Source organism: Lampetra planeri, chromosome 19 (assembly GCF_965212315.1).
Source record: "Lampetra planeri chromosome 19, kcLamPlan1.2.h2, whole genome shotgun sequence".
Taxonomy (NCBI): domain Eukaryota; kingdom Metazoa; phylum Chordata; class Hyperoartia; order Petromyzontiformes; family Petromyzontidae; genus Lampetra; species Lampetra planeri.
The window spans coordinates 9,794,414-9,818,137 of record NC_136125.1 but is presented as its reverse complement, the minus strand read 5'-3'; the positions used below and the strand labels follow the sequence as shown (position 1 = coordinate 9,818,137).

Here is a 23,724-nt window from a genome sequence, read left to right as displayed (position 1 = left end):
GAATTTGGGGACCCCATGAAAATGATTCTCAAGTAATAATTTTCTAGGTATTACTTGAGAATGCCATTGCGTAGATTTTTACGATCGTCCTGCATGCGCTCTTCGTTGTATTGCCGGGTTCGTATCGCGCGTTGCATGGGTTGATGTCCGACGTTTCGCACGACATGCTGTGCTGGGAGCTTCTTCAGGAACTGATTTTAGCTGTTCGCATTCTCCCTCGATCGGTCTCAAGGGTTGGTGGCACCAGCAGCAGCCGGCAGCGATGTAACATCGAGAGAAAACGAGCTGCTCAATTCATATTCTTAGGTTTTTTTTTTCGGTAAAGTCACGTAGGTAAAACATTTAAATTAATAAAAGTAAATTAAAATAAAAATCACGACGTTTCGGAGGCAACACAAGTCTCCGTCATCAGGTGGGACCGTCACCTACGTGACTTTACCGAAAAAAACCTAAGAATATGAATCCTTGCAGTCACGAAAGCTTCAAATCTAGAATTCTGCTCAATTCAGTTCCCGAAGAAGCTCGCAGCACGTGAAGCGAAAACGTCAAGACATTGTGCAAGTCACGTGACTCGTGTGTTATCCATTGCACCTTTGTTTTTTGACATTTCTGGCAACTTCCCTCAGAGCTTCGTGTCCTGGGCCACCACTGTGATTGCCCGCCCATAAGGCCAGGCCTGGGTCGACATCGGCAGGGATTTCTTAACTGTGGGCCATGATTCTCCAGGGCGTCAACAAGGTGCTTCGGCAGGGGTCATGAGGTGAACTTAAATTGAGCAGTGGGTAAAAAAATCGCATCATAGGGGCGGTTTATGTGTGTAAAATATCTCGCAGTGACACAACGCTTAGGAAACAATGGTATTACGCATTTTGGTTGTATACAAACAAAAACGGCAATCAAAGTTAATAGCTTGAAAAATATGCACACATTAAAGCAACACTTTAATTAGAAGTAAAAAAAGATATATTGTAATTTCCTTTTCATGAAAGCTAAAAAGCGGTATTAATAAAAACGTGAAGAGAGCAGCTCCGCTCCGTGGCCCTCATTCTAGCTCAGCTTGTCGTTTACGGCGTTACAGAGGGCCTTCATAAAAAAGCATTCATATAATATTTTTTTAAGGACAAACCTGCAAAATGAATTAAATTCATGCAAAATAATGAGATGGTATGGCTCGGAGCATATGCCACTGTCAATTCAAACCGCAAAGCACTCCGTAGGGCAACCGAACTGATGGCACCGTGCTATTGAATTTTAGAAAAAAAATGTGTTGTTGTTTAACGGTTGCATACCGTCAATGTGTGGCATCGTGACGGTGAGCTTAATGAGGTTGGGGTAGTCGGGGTCCTCCGGTCCTGTGTAGCGCAGTTTGGCCGTGAATGGCTCTGCCCCCACTGCTCCCAGAATGCGAGGCTGACAGAGGCCTGGGGGCAGCATGCAGTGGGAGGGAGTGAGAGGCATCGGTTAGTATTCTCTCCGCGCAGCAAACGATGTAATCAGACCGCGACTAGCATGAAGCCTGCCTGCTTAAGACTTCACCAGTGCCCTCCCTGCAACTCCTCTGTCAGACTGTGCTCAATGGGAGGTCGTTCATTCTTTGCTTGTGCCTCCACTGTCTGACCTCATTGCCTTGGGCAAAACGGCTTTTGCATTTTCGCTGGGTGGTTTTCATCGCCGTGGTTTGGGTTACCCTTCGATATACTTGTCTGGTTTTCAATAGGGATAGGTCCCTAACGGCAACACAGCTTTTATTAAAAAAAAAAAGTTTCACTTTCGTTGGATCGTCTTTACTAGCGTTATGATGACACCCACCCCCCCACCCCACTCCAGACAGAGCAACACACTGACAGAGGGCTATCAACACTCTCAACCGTATCCGTGCATTACAAAACACACCTTCCTTCCATAGCAACACAACTTGACAATAAAGCTTCAATTAAATCGGGCCATCTGTTACACAAGAGTTATCGTGACCCCCCCTTAGCCCTCACCCACACTGCCCAGCTACGCACGGACAGACGAACCAACGGGACCCGTGCGAACGCATTCGCGGATCTTTGACCGCCGCCGCCGCCGTCGGAGAGATGTCAGAAAGAAAAAAAACCTCGCGATCGGCCACGGGACGCGAACCCCCCCCCCTCCCCGCGCACCCTCGTCGCCGCTGACGGTGACGACGGTGCTCGTGAGCTCGAGGCCCTCTTCGCCGTCTCCGTTGACGGCGCGCGCGGAGCACTGCACGCGCGAGCCGGGCGCGAAGTAGACCGAGTCGAGCGTCACGATCTTGGTGGACGTGAAGAAGGTGTTGGCGTCGACCTCGCGCATGGGGCTCGCCACGCCGTCCGCGCCACTCGGCGCGCTCACCGACCAGCGGTAGCGCGTCAGCGTGTCGTTGATGTTCTCGCTCGCGCACAGCGAGCCCGTCTTGTCGTAGTCCGAGTACTTGGGGTTACAGGCCTGCGGGGCGGGCGGGCGGGTGGGCGAGAGAACGCGGGCGAATCGTGACACGTGCTGCGGTGCTGCTGCCGACAGCAGCAAGGACAACCTTCCTCGACTCACGGGACATATGCGTACACTCGCAGGCCATTTCAAGAGCAATCAAGAATTGCATGCTGCATTTAGGTATTGCATAGTCATTTTATCGACCCCCCCAAATTGTCAAAATCGCATACTAAAAATCTAAACCATCCGCGGTATGTTGGACAAGTCAGAATCAGAATATTTATCCTGGAGGAATCCGATGAGCTATACAGCTCTTTTGCTCAGATATCCAGTAGGGGGGAGTCAGAATTGTACAAAAAACGATAGCAGCGTCTTTAGTTTGTTGTCCTTCCCCCGCACCTCCGATTAGCACGGTTGAATACGTACGGTGCGAAAGAAGTTCAACGAACATCACAGGTCAACATAGATCGTCGTCGTCGTGATTGTTTAAAGCCCGCCCGCCCGCTGCGGCACGAGCGTCCGGCTCACCGTGACACAAACGATGGGATACCCGGCGGGCGGGTGAGGGCTCTCCCTGGTCCTGGCCGTGTCGTCGTAGAGCAGCAGCGACACGACGTGCGGCACGGACGGGAACGTGACGTCAGCCATGCTGTTCATCTCCTCGATGTACACGATGGCCTTGTTCATCTAAAGCGGAGTGCAGGAATAGGGGGCAGGGGCATGGGCGGTGGGGGTCATCCCAAACGTGACCGCTATTCAACAGCGCCGCTGCGGTGTGATATTGTTCATCTCGGAGAAGTGATCTTGTGCACGGGTGCGCGCGTCTGCCTGTGTTCGTGCGCGGGGAGCGGCACGCGCGATATTGTTCATCTCGTAGAAACATTCTTGTGCGCGCATGCGTGTGCGCGTGTGTGCATGTGTTTTTTCGTGTGTGCGTGCGGAGCGGTAGTGTATTAGGTTAGCGCGCTGCGCTACGAACCAGGCGGCTTGAGTTAGATTTTCTGCTCACGGCCAACACCAGTGACGATTATCTGAACCGGTCCTGAGCCTCACCTAGGTCGACTCAGCCTCAAATGATTAACCTGGTGTGGTGTGTAAAATCATCGCCATTGGGGAGACAACGGTGGTCGGGTGTGGCGCTGGCCACCCACCCCTTTCGCGTGCAGTCCTTCTCAAACAGCACTTTCCCAACAGTCTGTTAAGGCTATACGGGGGATCTTTGTCTTTGTTCGTGCGCGCGCGCGTTTGTCTCTGCGCATCGGCACCTGAGTCTCGGCCACCATGTTCTCATCGGGCTTCAGGTGGACGGTGAAGGCTTCACGCATTTCCCGCACCCCATCGTACAGCACCTCCACCTCCACAAAGTGCTCTCTGTCGCCCTCCTTGAACTCGATTTCTGAGAAACGTTTCAACAGCGACGCCGCTCACATCAAACACATTGATCCCATTCCAGTGGCTCCACTGAAAGGCATTGGCCTCGTTATCTACTTCACCTGAAATATCATAGATGCCGTACATATATATATAAAAAAAATTATAGCCTATAAAATAGAAAAACCGGATATCACCATCCTCAAACAAAAAATATTACAACATCAAGGAGTGAACTTTAATTGTTTTTTACTATATCAATGATTGAGCTTACTTTTTTTCATATATAACATGCTATTATTTAACGTACACCCTTCTGAGTAAGCAATCGCAGTGTATGCCACTGCGCAATGCCTCACCCCACCAGCAATTCAACGCATTTTCTCACGATGACACGGTCGTAGTTCCATTCGAGAGTCGATCCCCGCTCCCTTTTTCAACAGCGGGGGGGGGGGAGTGTGGGGCTTGGGGGGGGGGGGACGAAGCAGGGGGGGGGGGCGCACCCTCGGAGATGGGGTGGTAGTCCTCGCCGGAGGTGGCCGAGCCGTCCTTAGTGTGCACGCGCACCACCGACAGCTTGGAGACGTCGCCGGTGCGCACGACGGCGATGCGCACCATCGCCACCTGCCCAGCCTCCTTCGGCTCGTTCACGCTGAACTTGGTTTCCGCGAACTTGATGATCGGCTCTGAGGAAGGGAGCGCCGCGCGTGGTCGTGAACACGCGCGCGCGTCTGCTGTTCGCACGGGCGCGTGCTGGGGGTAGGGGTTTGTGAGCGTTCACACAGATTTCAGCTTTCTTGTTTCCTTCCAGTTGAGTGTGCGCAGTCATGGAAGCGTACCGTGTTAGCGGAGCGAGGCATCCTCTACGGCTCCCTCTCGACGAGGCCCTTCCACCAGCGGTGACGTGAGCGAGCAGTTGCAGCGCTGTGCCTTTTGCCAACGCCTTTTATTTACGCTGTGATATGGGAATGACCACCTCGGTGCGTGTCGGTGAGTGTCACGCTGTTTTTTTTGTGAATGGGAAGGATGGGCACTTGAAAATATCCGTTCACATTGTCGAAGTTATTCATGAATACCGCGCTAAGACCGATGGCAGTGGTGAAGCATATTCGCAGCTGTGCGTCTACCACAGTGTCAACGCATTTTCCGATACGTTTAATTAAATGTAAAAGAGGATGTCCCTCACCCGCACATCAAATTAGCACGGTTAGCTATCGAACGGTGCGAAATAATCTTTACTTTAAGCTTTCGTGACTGCAATAATTCATATTCTTTGGGTCTTTCGGTAAGGTCACGTAGATAGGTTCAAAGTAAATAACAAAAAACTACGACGTTTCGATCGCATCACAAGCGTCGGAGTTTTTTGTTATTTTCTTTGAACCTATCTCCGTGACTTTACCGAAAGACATACACACATACATGCGAATGCGCTAGAATTGTGTGCACGTGCGCGTGAGTGCGTTCGTATGGCAGCGCGCGAATGTGCGCGCGTGCATGCGCGTGCGCGCCGAAGCACGTGTGGCTGCGGGCACCGTTGCGTGCAAATGCGTGAGGGGGAGCCAAACAATCTGTGAGGGTCTGTGGCCTCACTGTCAGCGTCGTCCTTGATCTTGACCAGGGTCTCGTTCTGCTCTCCGATGGAGGCCCCAAAGGGAGACTCGCTGCGCGGAGAGCCCAGCACCAGGCGGAATTCCTCCTCCTCCTCGTACTCCGTGTCGTCCGCCAGTATCACCGTGCAGGGCTTCTCTATCTCGCCTGCAAGACAATGAGGATGACACACGCTATTTCTCCGGTCACGTTGTTACGAGCATTTAGAAGGGATCCCTGTAACTCGCGTTGGAAATTTCGGGGGTCTTTTTTTTTTGTTCGTTCAAATACGACGTATATGATGACGGCAAGTGAATGACTCAAGGGATCAGCGGAATTTCAATTGCGACATTTTACGCACCGTACATCAAGCACGCGAATATAGGGGGAGGCAAAAATTATCTCTCGTTATTTTTTATGGCACATTCAATCAAGCAATTTCAGCGGTGCAAAAAATAATAAACATGGTACATCATTTTCGAACCCAATTTCCTCTTGCTGTCACATAAATGTTGAAATATGCAGTGTACTTTCTAGCTGCAAAAAAAAAACCCCAACACTTTAGCAATTTCCACAGCTCTATTTTTACGAGGGATTTCTGTTGTTGTTTCATATCTAGAGTCAACGTTAATAAAAAAAATGTGTCTTCTCCTTCATTACTTTTATATTCAAGAGAACAACATCTATAGATATATGGCGGTATGATTTAAAGATGGGCCGGTGGTGCGGTGGTTCGCGCGTTGTGCATTGAAACCTCACAACCCGAGTTTGATTCCTGGCGCGCAGCTACCATCAGACAGCACTGACGGTTGCGATATGTGAACTCTCGCCAATTCGCACTGATCGGCGTGGTCAAGTATGGTCAAACAACCCCTAAATTGGACATGGCATTGGGTAGACCTTCACTCAGCAACGGATTGACAAAGGGCTTAAAATTATTACAACGCAGCGCAGAATAGAAATGTTAGAAAAGGTACAGGCGCAGCCCTGCAGTGTATTGTTCACGTCACTGCTGGTGGAAGGGCCTCCACTAGTGGGAGCTTCTGAGAGCCCCTTTGAGAGGGTATGTTGGCCTACTCTTCCACGCGGGCCAGATGTCATGGGATGGGTGGAAGCACCCACATTTTGTGCCGCCACATTTGACCAGCCGATCGGCCGACTGTGATCTACGTCACGTGATTTAATTTATTTTATCTACCTACGTGACTTTACCGAAATAACCAAAGAGTATGGATCCCTGCAGTCACGAAAACTGCAGATCTAGATTGTGATGTACGAATTTGCAGCGCCGAGTGGGACAGAGGTAGCCGGCGGGGGAGAAGGGGGATGAAACGGGATCTGCGTATTGCAAGTCCGGTGCCCTAACCATTATACCTTGGCAGCATCTTATATAATGTAATACAGCAATATAAATATATAACAAGACACACCTTTGGAAAGAAAAGAGGAATAGTTGAGTAGTAGAGGGGGGGGGGGGTGGGGGAGAGGAGGTTGAAATCAACAAACAAAACAAAACCGAAGTACGCTGGTACAGGTTTGGAGGATCAGGCTGTGGTATGCGAAGGGTTTGTTTCTAAATCACGAAACCGTTCCGAGGGAAAGGAGGCCGCATCATCAGTCAGTCGTCACCGCTCATCCATCGGCCCCTTAGCTCTGCATGGGAGACTCCCAGGCAGGAATGTAATCTCGAAACGTGCAAACTCTTTAGCACACACGCAAAGTCAAAGTGCACGGACGGAGCGGTGTCGCTTGCACGCAAAGTTCCTCCGCCGTGGGTGTCAAAGGCCAACGTTGGTGGCCGATGGGGGGGACGGTGGGGGGCGGGGGAATAAATCAATGATAATTATTCGCCCGTCTGTGTCGCGGGAATCGATCGCGAGGCAAAGACCGCACCACCGCAACGGGTCGAGAGTGCCCTGTGAGACAAAATGGGTTTTAATGGGGGTGGCTCGGGGGGTGGGGTGGTCGGGCGAATGCACATTGATGGGCTATTTTAAAATGTCGGGCCGGGGGACATTAGCTTGCTCACGGCTCGAGGTGCTTTCTTAGCAGTGCGATTCATCATTTCGGCTGACAAGACCCGCGACCCAAGCTAGTGCGAACATCCCCGTCTGCGCGGCATGAAGACGGAATATCGCCTTGCATGCATATAGATGTTGATTCTAAATGTATAGGGGAAAACCAGAGACCACGGGGAGAACGTGCAAATTCCAAATATACAAGCGTCAGGGTCGGGATCGAACCCGCGACCTCCTGTATACGAGGCGAGGTAGTTAACATCTCGCCACCGCGGTATTGTCGGGGGCCGCACGTCAGGGTCACCACGGGCCTGGCAAAGAAGGACGCTCACTGCCCTACGAACGAGCGCGTCGCGTACCGGGCAGGAAGGTGACGACGGAGTCGTCCGTGTTGGGCCTCTCCTCGAAGTCCATCATGACCTCCGCCGTGCCCTGCCGCGTGAAGCAGCGCACCGTCGACTTGTAGCCGACGTCGCCGCTCCGGTACACCACGGCCGACACCTGCCCATCGTTCTCGTTGCTGGTGTACAACGGGTCCTTGAACTGCACTTTGGGCACTGCGCGGCAAGGGGAGGCAGGGGGGTGGTGGAGGATTGGGTGCGTGGGGAAGAAATGTTGGTGAGCGTGGTTAACTGTGGGATGGAAGCACGGGGCTGCCAGGCAAGAGTAGGCGAAGAAGCGTGGAAAGATGCAAGCTTGGAATTACGTTCATAAACAGAGAGAGGGAAACCCATGGGTTTTGAGAACATTTACACAAGTAAATGACATAAATTCCATCTGTTCACACAAAAAAGAAGTGGGCTAGAGCAGGACATCTCGTGGGAAGGGATGATGCGTACGTACAGTATGTTGAACTTCTTTCGCACTGTGTGTAGCCAACCGTGCTAAATCTGAGATACACACGTACATGATGGCCGATGGTCAAGGCTCACGACAGACTGGCAGCCAAAGGAGGGAACACACCCGATAGGCGACCCACCGAAAAGATCGGCCAAATGAAATCGGCTGGTGTAGAGGTACTAGTTGGCGACAAGGCTGTAGCCATAGAGTCAACATTGGGGGGGACAAAATGTTCCAGGGGGTCTTGGGATCTCCCCCCAGAAACAAAAATCTAAATTTGAATACGAATTTCCTGCCTAAAATATACAAAAATTCACTAACACATAGGATAGACTTTTAATTTATTTTTTACAATGATGTCGAATAGTGTGGGCTGGGTGGGGAGGGGAGGGTGGGGAAGGGCTGGGTGGGGAGGGTGGGGCTGGGTGGGGAGGGGCTGCTCACCCCGTGGTGCCCTTATAAAACTCAACGTTTAACCTACTCACGCCGGCTTGTGCCCGCCCTCACAGTCGGCCATATTTGCGGAATACACCACGCCGCCGTTGACCCTGGTCATTGACCGAGCAACCCAACGTTCCTACCAGCTCCCTCCGCAGGAGGAATGTGTTTTAATTTGAGCGTACGAGACCCTCTTCAGTTTTTCACAACACCTATCTGTGTAGAATAAAGCTGTAAAAGTGGGTCACTTCAAGATTGGGATACCTAATCAACAAAAACACGACTTGACTAATATATGATTTTTTGTTACGTTTTAAGGCAGCACTAATGAGTATTAACATGCAAGGCATGCACGTTTTAAGACAAATGGTAATTGCTCAAGACAGCTTCCCCTACGGAGCAGTTTAACGTTGTTAACGCCCAAAGAGGGAGCTTATCTTGCAGAGCCCATCAAAACGCGAGTTTGTTTCATTATTTAATGTCAGCTACGTAACCTGATCAACTTTAATTTGCACGCGCACGAAATGCAGCTGCGCGTCCTTAATATCGCAGCCGCAATTAACTTCGCGCGCGCGCTCTCCCAACCGATTCGGGGGAAACTCTTTGCAGGCCAGAGGTCGCAAACGGGTTTTATTCCTTACCCGTACCCGTACCCGGCCGCACCAGGGTCGCAAATGGGTACCCGGCCGTACCCTACCCGATACCCGTACCCGGCCGGGTATCGGGTAGGGTACGGGTACCTGATTGCGACCTCTGGGATGAAGCCATGTTGCAGGCACGGGTGGGTTGATTCTAGGAACTTGAATTGTGAGAAGAGACAAGACGTTGGGAAACGAGTGACAAACGGTTACTCAACAGTGACTCACGGCCTACCCGTACCCGGCCGCACCAGGGTCGCAAACGGGTACCCGTACCCGGCTGGGTACGGGTAGCCGGGTATCGGGTAGGGTACGGGTATCGGGTACCCGGTTGCGACCTCTGTTGCAGGCACAAAGAAACCCTTCGGCGATGGCGCTGCGGCATTGGGGGATGCCGCATTCGCGCTCGTCTCCTCGTATCTCCGTGTCCCCCTTGCCTCTGTCCTCGTCCCTGGTTTACTCACTCGCAACATCTCTCCCGAACTCGCCATTGTGCCGTTTGCCTCCCTGCGGTTGCGTTTGATTCGCGCGCATCGAGTGCGGGCGTAGACGACATGCCTGAGCTTGATTGTTTTTGTTTGTTTGTTGTGCTTATTCCACTGAGGTCGAAAGCGTTGAGGCATTAGCTCCGTCGCTTGGTCCACAACGGCGAGGCACTGCAATTCTTGTAAGCGCCGTGCGGTGAGAATGAACCCGCAGTGCTACGTACGCATTGCCGCTGGGGACTTCTTGAAAAACTGCCCGAATTGACGACAGAGTTTCACAAAATGTGAAGACAACAACAACAACAAGGACAACACCATCGTAAAGGGCATTATTTGGAAATGTGCCAAAACGCTTTGACCTCCGCACGGGTTGCCAAATTGACATCTGTACTGCGAATTAAATTCTTCCGAAGACGAACACACGTTGAAAAGCGTTAAGAAATCCATGCGTGTGCAATATTCTTTGGTTATTATTATTATGTTAAAATTGTATGCGTGGCAGTGTGGAGTGAGTATGCCCTGTGGTCATATACTGCACACCACTAATCGAGTTCTGTATTAAAAAAAAATTTCCTCTAAAATTACCGAGTCAACGAGTGAATAAATCAATGAGTGAATGGATGGACAAATGCAACACGATACAACGTGGACTCATAATGCATCTAAATGCGAATGCATTTAAAGATGCTGCAAAAACAGGGGGAGCATACATGCATTATATATATATGTGTTGAACTTATTTCACACCCAATGTAGCCAACCGTGCTAATGGGAGGTGGGAAGCCCACATCGTGTGCTTCATGTGAGCTTTTTAAAAAATAAGAACAGGATAGAATTCTAGTCTAGGGAGGCAATTTCGATCCCCTGACACTTCACAGAGAGAGAGAGAGGAATAGTCAGCCAAATGCAAATTGGGGGCAGGGGTGGTTGGAGGTGGGAGGAGGGTGGGAGGAGGAGGGTGATGATGATGATGATGCGATGCTGCTCACAGTCGGACACCGAGTCGTTGATGAGGACCGTGGTCTTGCTGGGCTCCCCGAGCACGGCGTTCATCGGCATGCGCAGCACCAGCTCGAAGTGTTCCACGCCTTCCAGCACTGGCTGGCCCAGGTCGTCGAGAATCGTGACGCGCAGGGTCTGCATCGTGACGCCCGGAGCGAAGTCCAGGTTCCGGCTGATGCCGACGTAGTCGACACCGGCTGCACCAAGAGAGACGCAGCGTTAAAAGACAAAGCGTGAGATTTCATCTCCTCCCCGACGTGGCGTTCTCACTCGGTTCGGGCAGCGGTGGGGGGGGGGGGGGGCTTTCCCCATATTTTACCACCTCCCACCACCTCCTTCACACGACCCAGTTGCGTCGTGAACGTCTTCCGTGAATTGCGATCGCCGGTCACGCAAGCCGCGCGGCGTACTGCATCGGGATCACGTTTTGTTGCAATAAAAACAAGTATAACCCGTAAAAACAAAGTTTTTCACTATAAATCCTTTATATGCGTGGCGGCTAGAGTCATCTCGTCCTCTGGCTTGAGATGGCTGCCACCTATGGGTCAGATGATTGCATTGCACCATTAAGCAATTGGTAATTAAATATAATATTTTTGTCCTAAAAAGTGTAACATTTTGGAAAAATTTTCACGAACATTAATTGTCTCGCACAACGAGTCTGTGTGCAAAATGTCAGCTCGATTGGATCACGGGAAGTGGGTTAAAAAACGACCGAAAGATTTGCACGGTCCTAAGCAAGCAAGCGATATATCTACGGTGGAGGTGTGTGCGGTTGTGCTGTACAGCCACCCACGGTGTGTTTGTGGATCGTATCGCATGTGCTGTGAAGGCACGAGGTTTCGACCCACGCGCTGGAGAAGATTCTTCAACATGCGGTGCGACCCGCAGACACGTTGGAGAGCAACGCAAACCAAAACACTTCTCGTCATTGGTTTGATGGCTTTTCTTTTTGATCGTGCAATAAATAAGTGGAATCTCTCTCATGTTTGTAAATCTCAAAACTCATTTCAGTTGGATCTGCTTAGTGCCTGCAAGAGAGGTTATCTGTTAGTGCCAAGTGTTGGAGATTATAAGTCAGCACATTATTGATTTCTCGCTGGGCTGAGATGTCTCTGCGCAACTTAGCTATTAAACCTCTCGAACAAATTGCCACTGGGAAATATTTTTCACGGCAATATTCTGGTGCCATGGGGCATCTGCAAAAATATGTTTTTTTTGTCATGTAATATTTATGATTTAATTTGATACGTGACACCAGAGTTATCTACGAGGCAAGGTGAATAAAATAAGAAATGCAATGCATGTCTGTGTCTATGAATCTATGGTACAAGACAAGATGACCACACCAATGAACTCTGACCCAAAAGAACGTCCAATCATTTTCATGCCAGTATAGTAATGTTACAATATTTGCCTTTAATGCCTATTTAGCAAAGAAAAACGTAGTGTTTATACTCTCACGCTTTAAACGATAGCATGTAAATTGTGAGTAATCAAATTAATTTATTTCACTTGGAGCTAAATACGCATCAAAGGTCCATTACAAAAAATCTAAGTCTGATTAATTTTGGGACCTCATTGACTCATTTATGCGCTGACATTTCTCCCCTCTTCATATTGGTTAGACATTAATACCGCTGTAGTCTCCATCCAAGTAAGCGCAATGGACTTGCAATCCAGAGGTCACCGGTTCGATTTCATCTCCCAGTGTGCCAGTCGCATAAATCGAGACGCCACAGTTAGTAGGCCTCATGTGGTGGAATAAAGTGTGGGAACTTCCACCTCTTCCAAGACATTTGGCCACCATAAAAGAGTAGGCCAAAAATACCCTATATAGGACCTCTCTGGAGCTTTCTCCTTCTGAGCCCCTTTCTGCCAGCAATAAATTGTGGGGCGTCACCTTTGAACTTTTTTTGCTATAAGGTGAACGTAGTTGTAGATAGAACCGGCTTCACCTCAAACGCCATCCCGTCACATTAACCTCTCTAATCCCTCACTTTAACCCCTGCACGCAGAGACAAGAGGGCGCTGCACACTGTGGACGGGATTGTGCAACATAACACGGAAAATTGTGGCCATGTTTGCATGCCTATTCTCACGGGCCCATAAAGAGGTATTAGTGCAGTGCACATTGAAGCGTGAAAATCTGTCAAACAGCTGTTATTTGCTTAAACAGCCAGATCATGCCCACGTTTTGCAATTTTTTCGCCACTGCTCCAGGAAAAGGGATAAAATATTTAGTTAGAGTCACGTTCGTGTTCAATGGGTAGATGGGTCAAGGTGCAGCCCTGCAATTGCTTGCTCACGCCACTGCTGGCAGAAGGGCTTCCACTAGAGTGAGCTGAAGAGGGACCTCTTGAGGATACTTGGCCTACTCTTCCACACTACTCTTGGAAGAGGTGGGAGTACATACACTTTACTCCAGTAGCCGATGCTATATCTACTGTATATATGAAAGGAATTGGTGGTTATGCCGATAAGCGACGTGTAATGTTGTCCTCACTGAAAACCTACGACAAATAATATGAATAACAGCTATTTGGCGAGGAACAACCTCACTGAGTCTGAGGACTCGTTTTTGTTTTGAGTTGAGTCCTGCATTGGGATGTTTGGCCACTTCCATGAGATGGAATATGTGCGATCTTTTGAATGCCCCCAAGAAAACCCACACGATGGGATGAAGCTCCAAAGTTCCAATACAGATAGATTCGATCTACCGAGAGAAAAAAAAAACACATGCGATCTATGTGGACTGAGACCACTGATGTACTCTCACTGCCTATGACACATGGCATGCTAAACTAAACTATAAACTATTTTTTATTTTACCAGGTAAGGCCCACTGAGCTATATAGTTATTTTTCAGAAGCGACCTGGATACACGAATGATAGCTCAACGAAGTGGCTTATCGCGTGGACGTTTCTCGCAGCCAAATACTCTAAAGGCATTTTGCTTCTAAACGTGGAGGGAAAAAACGGAGGACCCGGAGAAAAATCCACCCGACCACGGGGAGCGAGACGTGCAAACTCCAATTATACAGGGTTCAGGTTGGGATTGAAAACCCACAACCTCCTGCATACCAGGCAAGGTAGTCAACGTCTACCCTGCTCGAGTTGTCCCCATCCAAGTACTCGCCAGGTTCAATCCTTCACAGGATTCTCAGATCCCCGAGTCATTGTATGCAGACAACTCGGACGACTGCATGTGTGGTGGAACTAAATCTACGAGGTATGACAAGTAATGCGTTCATAAAAGCAACAGAGAGTCTCTGTTTATTCCGGAGGAAGTTTTTGTTGTTACTGTTCCTAATTTATTTGGCCGAGATATAATAATTGTTTGTTCTATAACGATGATAGAGTACAAATGTGTTTATTCAAACTGATATGTTGCCACAATATATTACGATATTGAAAACAGTTAAGGAAATGTTTTTAATTTATAACCAAGCACATTTGTTCCAGCGTAGCTTCTGGCAAAAATTGTTCAGTAGATTACGGTTATATTTCTCTGTTCCATTTCACGTGTCAATGTCTTTTCACCAAATCTGAGAAAGTGGCACTACACTGTCATCGCTGACCTGAACAGGTATTTCAACACGTTTCCATAACATGTAACATAGTGCGATAAAAAAAGAGGGCCAGATCCTTTCCCAAACAAACCATTTCAAATTATTATATGTACTTTGGGTTTATCAGGAGATTACCTGTGAAAACCAATGCCTTTGAAAAAAGAGGCTGGCCACTTTACAGAGCCGTGTTCTGCGCACATGTGAAACTGGTGACGTCATTGCTGCATTACTGAAGGTGGAGAGCAGTTGAAAAGATACATCTCAGTCCACATGCAAACTGGAACCCCAAGAATGAAAAAAATGCTCTCTTTGTGAACGATTCAGCAAAAAAACTATTATTTTGAGACGTAATATTGAAGCCATCACTTCTCCGGCGCAGTCGTGTTTTAGCATACTGCATTCAAAACGCACTGCGGTTAATTTATGTTTTAATGAACACGAGATTGATGAGGTAATGTATTTTAGATATATTCGGTGCTGACGAACTTTACAGAAGTACACTTTACAAATAAAAAGTAAACCTTCGAAGCTGCAATGTATTCATTGATGCTCATACAGTACTTGATACAATAAGCCAAATCTTTACACGTAACTGTTGTTTTACCTGTATATGCAAACGTCACCTGTATTAACAATGACGCATGGTACGATGAAACTGTAATGACGAAACAATGTAACCGGGCGTTGTCATCACAAGAGCAGTTGTTTTTTGTATGTATGAGAATACAGGTTCTGTAAAAACAAAGTTAAATTTCCAAGTGTGAGCACGTAGCATGCCCTTGAGCCAATCACACTTATAAAGGGCAATGTTTCGTGAAGTTAAGTACAAGCGAGTCATTGTACCCATTTGTTAAATGGTTCCAGCTGGTTTTAGCTAATTCACATTTGTTTACCAACTTAGCTGGGTAAGTAGGCTGTAATGCAAGGCTTTCCTTCCGTTATTCTTTTTTTCCACAACACTTTGCTGCGTTCGGTTCGTTTTGAAGCCTCGCTGCTGCCAATGTTGCATTCCCTGCCAAGGAAAGCACACCCATTGGACCTAACCAGCTGCAACGGCTACCTCACGATCACGTGGGGGCACATAGGACTAACCGTTCTTTTGCGCGGATGTCAACGCTTGCGACGGCTCTATCGTGTATGCCCGAGAAGGACAATTCTCTCCTGGCATTGTGATGCACCGCAAGAAACAAACCGTAGCCTGAAAGGTCACCACAGATCAAAGAGGGCTTTTTTAACCGGCTTCGTTGGGAAGTTCGGATTGTGGTCTGGGATGTTGAGAACGCTACTGGACTCTAAATTTCGATTTCATTCTTCACCTGAGGACGGCTGCTTGCGTTGTGGCCGAAACGTCGTGAAAATTATTTTATTATGTTTTATTTTTATAATTTTATTACTTCCCTTCTACGTGACTTTACCGAAAGAACCAAGAAGCTACTGGACTCATTTATTTGTTGTGATAACTTTTTGCTGTTTGTGTTTTTTTGTTTTTTGTGCCATTTATTAACTTGCTTATTCATTTTTTTTTTGCTCGGTGTTTTGGTTTTCAATTGCTTTGTCAGTGGCTGTATATGGGATTTGGCCCTTATATATAATTAATGTACAGCATTATGGGATGCTATTAGCATGAATGACGCTATATAAAATGAAATAATTAACATTACTATTACCCTGGAAACGTATTTATCCTACAATAAATACATGACCAAAGTGCCTGCACATTTTCACATACACTTTTCCTAAGTTCGGCTATACCGTATTTTCACAATATAGTTCAACATTTCAATCGAACAACTTATTTATTGAGCAAAAATATAACACTTGTATTTCATCACGTGGCTATATGAATTTCCTTCATTCACAATTCGACCACAACGCCCTGCAAAATGTTCCACACCACTCCCGGATGCCTAGCACAATGGATTGTCTCATCCCGACACTTGTGATTAACCACCGCACTGCAGGCCAAGACATTTCTCTTTCTGCTTCTTCTGTCGAAAGGATCGACTCCGAAATCCCCGCCCATCGTCTCTTTTGACAAGTTATCACAACCTGGCTCGATTCAGGAAACGTATTAACTCTTATCTTTGAGCATCTATGTCACCTTGTTTGTTGATCCATATTTGTTTTTTGGTGAGGCCATGTATTGGTTTAATGCCAAAATTCTTGCAATTAACCCTCCAACACCTGACTAGTTTGTCAGCTTTACAAACATCATTTATACGTGCCGATTTATTGATTTAATGCTGACCAATACAGCTCTTCAACGGTGGCTGAAAACATTTCATTGACGAAATTTCACACCAATATACCATGACGTTTCGCTCAAACTGCTTTCAGCAGTGATGGGCAACCCACACGAGTCAGAGGGCCACATTAGTGGCCCACCTTGACATTGTGCTTGTGCACTAATCGTGACCCCAGGGAAAAGCCTAAACACACTTAGACCAGGCCGCCACGAGCGGCTCCACGGGATGGATGCGACTCGCGGGGCCACAAATTGCCCACCACCGGCATTGAGCTTCTTCATTTACTGCACCCGGCAATGGCATGAAATGGCATAAAACAACGTGGTCTAACCCACAAATATGGATCGTAATTATTGACTCAGAAATACATATTTTATAAATACCTTCTGTATTGCTGGCCGCTTGGTGCTTCGGGCCTTTGGGCCTTTGCTCAGCAAAATAGAAACAAAATCATCTCTTCGTACTCTCTCGATGTACGTGTCCCCTATTGTTACACCATCTTGAGATTGCGTGCGGATTTTGGACGCTCTATGAATGGTGTCGTCACGATGGAATCCGTGAAGTGGGCGCGTGCGACGGATGGATGCGAAGTGCGCTTACTCACCAAGGCACGGCTTGCCTGGCAAAACAATCTGGAGGCAGCTGGAGAAATTTGAGACACGTGTGGTGGCAGATGCAAAGCGGGCATATTGGGCACTGGAGGCTACTCCTCCAGACACTGAGCAGATTCACGAGCGCCTTGCACCTGCGCATGCCCCCGTGGCAGCCTCTACAGGCCGACACAGGTGTGTGGCGCTCATTATGAAGCCCCCGACATTTTTCTCGTTGGAATAACTCTCACATATTTTCTATAACCGAATCGCAAGATGCTAATGTGCAAACAACTGAGAAGCCAAACGTTAGTACGAGGATTTTTTTTTACTTTGGCAGTACATTTTGCCATCTGAATATTTCAATATATATGAAATTGGTTCGTGTAAAGTAGGATTGACATTTAGAACATTGGCTTTCTTAGTAAGATATCCGTACTTGTATCAGAACAGTGCTTCAAAGGATTCCAAGTTACTTAGAGCAGATGCGATCAATGTTTTCAATGTGCAGTTTATGATCGTATCTTAATTGGCCTCACCTGGTAAAGAATTTTTCTTTTTTTTAAATCAAGCGCCGTATTTTTGTTGCTTTAGGAAAAAGTGGGAATAAATAAATAAAAAATCGACGGCGTGTTTCACCGCTCGCAAATCGATTGCGCGCCTTCGCGAGACCCTCCTTTATTTCACCGTCCAATTTCCCATCGTGGTCGTGCGTGACGGGGTGCGTCTCGTGTTACCCTCGGCCGACACGGGCTCCGTTTTCCGCGAGCGGACGGTGACGGTGGCCGTCTTGGAGAGGTCGGTCCCCGTGCGCCACACGCGCACCTCCACGAAGCCGGCGCTCTCGTCCACGTGATACTCGACCTCGCCGAAGTAAAATGACGGCTCTGCGATGGTCAACACACACGACACACAACACGAAGATCCCCCCCCCCCGTTAGAGCCTTAGTAGATGGTGGGGTGCACGTGCTGCTCGCGAGGGCAGCAGCTATGAAGGGTCAGCACGGTACGCGACGCTTATGGGGTAGTGGCCAGCACCTCGCCCGGCCCGCCTTAGTCTCCCGAGTGGCGATGCCTACACATCGCAGCCAGGCACTCGTTGTTGAGGCTGAGACGCCCTAAGGGAGGCTCCAGGACTGGTTCGGATAATTGCCAGCGGCGTTGGCCGTGAGTGCAAATTGAACTTGGGCCGCAGAGTTTGTAGCGCGGCGTGCTCACCGCTGCACTACAGCTCCACCAAACACGGACCACAAGACCAACCTTGTAACAACTCCTTGTTTAAGGGCCGGGGGTATACAACAACTCAAGGGGGTAATGACGGTCAATGGTTAAACACTCATTAAACAAACTTGGGCATGAAACGCAAAACGGAATAAGAATCGGTGTTATCTTTTTTTGTGATACACACACACACCGCATCGCCTATCGTGCGTTCTGCTGCAGCTCTCGTGCCCACCTTGACCTCTTCGAGGGGACGGCGGCTGCGGTCCCCGTCACCGAACTGCCATCGCTGCTAAACATTGCGTTCCACTTTTAGGCTGGGCCAACATGATGTAGACTAAAAAAAATTAAATGAGACAGGGGGCTCATAAGGACACGCTCACAACCCTTACGTAGCCGGGCGTTTCCCGCGCAGTGAGCCAGTTTGCAGCGGGCTGATGCTTCGATTAGCGTCGCGAAGCGTTATTGCAGCATGCGACCAAAACCGCCCAGAATGCGCCCAATGTCGTGAGATCTCCTTGTGAGCTTGCGCGCGGCTGAGGCTGCTGGATGGCTCTTGGGATGGATATGGCCACCAGTGCAAGCCGCGCTGTCAAAGGCGTCTGCGGGGATGATGCTACCTGGTGGTCAGCAGCAAAGGGCCTTGCGGCAAAATCCACCGTTGTACTGCACTTCCTAGCTCCCCACGTCTATTCATTCCTCACATGACCTAAATGAGGCTTAAGCAGACACTCATCCAGCAGTGGATTGACCATGGCTGCTGTTCTATTCATTCATTAGTTCATTACGATGACGACTAATTAACAGGCTTAATATTAAACATTACGCCTATTTAACACATAGTATTTCGCGACCAATATTATTCATAATATAGGTTTTTGGGTCAGATCGCGTTATTTATAAATGTGTCGTCACCCTCCACCACCCGACACGGCCAAACAGTAAAAAATGTGTCACGTTTATTTTGTCCTTTGAAAACGTGACACATTTTTTTTACTGTTTGGCCGTGTCGGGTGGTGGAGGGTTACGACACATTTATAAATAACGCGATCTGACCCAAAAACCTATATTATGAATAAAGCCTATTGCAAAATATGAAACATGCATTTGTAATGTAGGGTAAAGTAAATGCACCAATGTATTTGCAGAGTGAAACTGAAGCCCGATTAAGATAAAAATGCATGGCAGGCCCAAAGGAAGAAGGAAAAACATAATAATATTAATAATAAAACATGCTCCTTCTCGCATTGCGTTTTACCTTAATAAGCCATTCGTGGTTCATGACACACGCAAAACTTACACTAACAAATCTCGATCCAGTGACTTTTTTTTTTAAACTAAACAAGCAACTGTGGAGTCGCTCCTCATAAGGTAACAAGATCGGGGACAAGGAGGCGTCTGCCCGTAAACACGCGGGGCTAAAGCCCAGGCCGCCTCGCCACACTCAGATCACGGGACGCGCTCGCTGGTTACCGCTTAAGGTTGTGGCGCACGGAGGAACACGTCAGCTGCTGTTGAAACATCAGCTGACGAAGATGTGCAAATGGGGCTTTGTTTTTTTACGATAAGCAGGCACTCGAGGCTTTCACTCTCCCGCACGGGACACCGTATTCTCCGGATCATGACGCACTTTTTCCTCCGATATTTTAAAACAAAAGTTGAGGGTGCGCGTCTCCATGACCCAGTAGGTCTGTGCACGTAAGTGTGACTGGATTTGTAGAGTATAGCTTCATTGACACTGGGCACAAGTTTGGGGTGAGGCTTACTTTCAATGCATCTTGTAATCTGGAGGATACGGTCACAGAAGCAGCGATGAATAAAGTCTCATGCCAAATTGTTTGGAGTGTTTAGAATTGTTTTCATTCAAGGCGCAACGTTGTCTCAATTTTGGAAATACGGCAGCAGAAAATTGGTTCAGAGACGCCGAGTTATGGGGGAACGTGGTTAGAACGAACCGCGACGTCTCGCTGTATCGGTACAACGGTGGACAGATAATTTTTTTTTACCCTTTTATCTGGCAACAAAACTGAGACCTTTTTTACGAGAAGTCATGTTTGCATAGACCACAATACCTGCAGTTAGAATGCGTCATCTGGTCCAACCCATGTGAGACTAGGCTCTAAGGAAAGCTGTCTCGGGTGTGGACCAATCAACTTCAAGGACAGTGCATGCATTATCAGAGTTATGTTTTTTGTTTGCATTATGACTGCAGGTATTGTGGTCGATGCAAACATGACTCCTCGTAATAAAGGTGTCAGTTTTGTTGCCAGATAAAAGGGTAAAAAACAATTATCATATTTTTTACTGGCAAATGGTGGACAGCTTCATGTTTTCGTGCTGCCGGTTTATTTCAGAACGGCATGAAATTGTGGATGCGAGTGGCTGGAGTTAAGCACCACTTCAGGCTGCCGCTGCCATCGAGGTTGTTAAAGAGCCAAATGGAAACGTTTGAAAACGGATCTGTTGTGGCATCCTCTGAAGTAAAAAAAAAATGCAATTGGTGATTGTGTACAGTTGTAACGGGCCAGCTAGTGGAAATTTGATGCTGAGGATAGCCAACACCTTTGGCTTAAGGTGCAGGTGAGTTTTGTGACCTCTAAGTATGAAGGAATTTACTCGTAAACGTCAAGGAAGCTCCAGACCACGACATACACTAAATATATGGGTCGCATAAAAAGGAATTCAACCGCGCTTTGAAAACCCTTTAAAATGCATTGCTTTATGGTCCGCTCTGTAGAATTCTCACGGCTTCATTGTGGAATTTGAGCTCGCCTCTGATGTAACGAAACATGAAGGCGAAACAACCAAAGAAAATAAACTGGAAGAGACAGCGTATAACTAGGGCATTTATTAAATGAGGATCGATATCATAATGATGAAATTATTATTAGAGAGGCGAATGAGAGCACTTTTGGCACACTGAATTGGAATATAAAGAGCTATATTACAAATGTGCCTGAATAAGAAATATTTAAATCGTTTAATTAAACCCACGAAGAAATATGGTTCATAAACAGGGACACTGTAAAAGAGAATGAAAGAAAATCCAAAAAGTGCGCAAAGAAGCATGGAGAGATAAGCGCAGTTGGAAGAGGAACACGTGGATCAGGGAATAAACCGAATTTATTGACATCATATTTACCATTTTAATTTGGGAGCTTTCGTGACTGCAGGAATTATTCTTTGGTTCTTTTCGGTTAAGTCACGTCTAAAAATAAAATAATAAATCAAAATAAAACAACACATTACAGTAATGTGTTGTTTTATAATAAATCAAAATAAAACAACACATTACAGTAATGTGTTGTTTTATTTTGATTTATTATTTTATTTTTAGACGTGACTTAACCGAAAAGAACCAAAGAATCATATTTACCGTTCAGGAAAGTCAGTGGGTTGGGCAGGACAAACTGCTCGTGGAGATAATAGCCGATGGCAGCCACCGCTAAGATGGAGAGGATGACCATCGCAAAGAAGGAGCGGGAATTGGATGGATTGTGGCTTTGCAGGACCACGAGGGATGGTGACAGCGAGGTGAGGCCTTCACTCCAGTCGTGGATGGATCATTAACAACGACGTTGACGATGATGATGATGATGGTGGTGGTGGTCAAGGGACCGTCCACTGTAGAATATTACCCAAACAACACCTCCCGCAAAAAAAATTGAGCGAAACGACGGCACAAGAACTTGGGCTCGACTAAAAAATTCTGCAATTTAAAAGCTGAGCAACGCGATGCCTGGCAGGTTCGTGTCTGCGCGATTGTCAGCAAAGGTGTTACCCGCGCTCCAGCTATCCGATGGTATTCTAACAACAACAACAACAACAATATTTTTCAAACAGAATATTTAACCGTTACATTTATGGTGTCCTGCTTTGGAGAAGGAGGCAGGCAAGGAGCCTCAGCTCGAGTGCGAGGGTGGCGATTAACGATAAGCATGTCGCCCCCAGCTGTGAAGTCAGGCCACCGCTGTGCGGAAATTCAGGCATTGCTCATGAGCGGCGGAAAGACCTCGGAGGGCCGGATGCGATTCCAGTATTCAAATTGTGTTTCGATTGCCGAAATCAGTCGTGTTATGACACATCGTGGAATTTGGTGCAGCCGTGCATTGCAGTACTAGTCCACTACTGTAGGAGGCAATGCAATGTAGAAGAAACAGCCAAGCGCCCAGAGCATTTGTATTAATAAGGACTAGATTCTCCAGATTAAAATACACTAATTTGTCCCCCCCCAACTCTCCCCCCGTATTTTTTAAAGTAAAAGTTAGGGGTACGTTTTATAATCGGCATAAGACATTGCCTTCTGGAATAATTGTTTTTAATATAGTTGTGCACAATCATTGCTCGTTCTCAATTGCATTGCTGAATATTACCACTGAGAGGTTGGTAATGTATTGAATTCATCTTCTGGCAGATGGCTCTTGATAGTACGATATTCTCCTGATTATGTATCACACAATTTTTCTCAGCAAAATTACCACGAAGTTTGGGATACATCTTACTTTCGCGAGTGTCTTATAAACTAGAGATAATGGTAAAAAAAACGAGTAAATGAACAAATTAATGATTACTATGTCAATGTTAACAAAAACTTCTACAGAACAGGATGAAGTACCTAATTTTCTGGGACAAAAATATTTCTAATAGCTATGTTCGCTGAGCGAATTGTTCTCAAAATTATATTGAAAAAAATACTTCGCCTTATTGAATGCCACAAGCCTCAATTATACAAATTCAGCATTCTCTTCTCAGATGGCTGGAAACAGACTCAGTGCATGGGTACACAATCCTCATTCAAAGCCATGTCACAGACGAAAAAACATAGTTGATGGCATTAATTCCAGTTTCCGACAAAATACAGCGTTGTTCTTTGTAGTTATTTTATAGTCCATAAGTGATACACTAACCTATTTGTCTGAATACTCACATTTTATAATGTGTGCATGCGCTAAACCACCATGCAACAGACAACAGCAATAAATAATACATTTCAACACGAACCAGAGCTCTGTTTGTAAAGCGTTGTCAGGATAAATGTTTTCCGTTGGCTTCCATCTCGACTTTTACACGAGTAACATTGTGCAGAGCTGATAATTATTATTCCCGAATCCCGGATCTCTCACTTTTCTTCCCATGGGTAATTTCAGTATTAAATCGTGTGGGCGTTGTCATATCGGTGAAATCCACTGCTCAAGCGCAATGCTCCGTATCTGTACGTTTTTTTGTTTGTTGCAGTATTTCTGCAAATGTAGGTAATTTCTTGAAATCATGTGCAGGCAA

At 47.2% G+C, this 23,724-nt stretch overlaps 1 protein-coding gene across 1 annotated transcript in view; it reads right to left on the bottom strand.

The window, feature by feature from the left end:
- The window catches only part of LOC144724085 (FRAS1-related extracellular matrix protein 2-like), a 130,337-nt gene that overhangs the window by 16,752 nt on the left and 89,861 nt on the right, over nt 1-23,724 (bottom strand). Inside the window, exons 7-15 of the mRNA XM_078602951.1 lie at nt 17,961-18,110; nt 10,803-11,012; nt 7,772-7,969; nt 5,398-5,562; nt 4,311-4,493; nt 3,702-3,832; nt 2,965-3,123; nt 2,148-2,451; nt 1,290-1,421 (exon numbers count right to left, since the gene is read on the bottom strand). Coding sequence (XP_078459077.1) covers nt 1,290-1,421; nt 2,148-2,451; nt 2,965-3,123; nt 3,702-3,832; nt 4,311-4,493; nt 5,398-5,562; nt 7,772-7,969; nt 10,803-11,012; nt 17,961-18,110 — 1,632 coding nt within the window. The remainder of the gene's footprint in view (nt 1-1,289; nt 1,422-2,147; nt 2,452-2,964; nt 3,124-3,701; nt 3,833-4,310; nt 4,494-5,397; nt 5,563-7,771; nt 7,970-10,802; nt 11,013-17,960; nt 18,111-23,724) is intronic.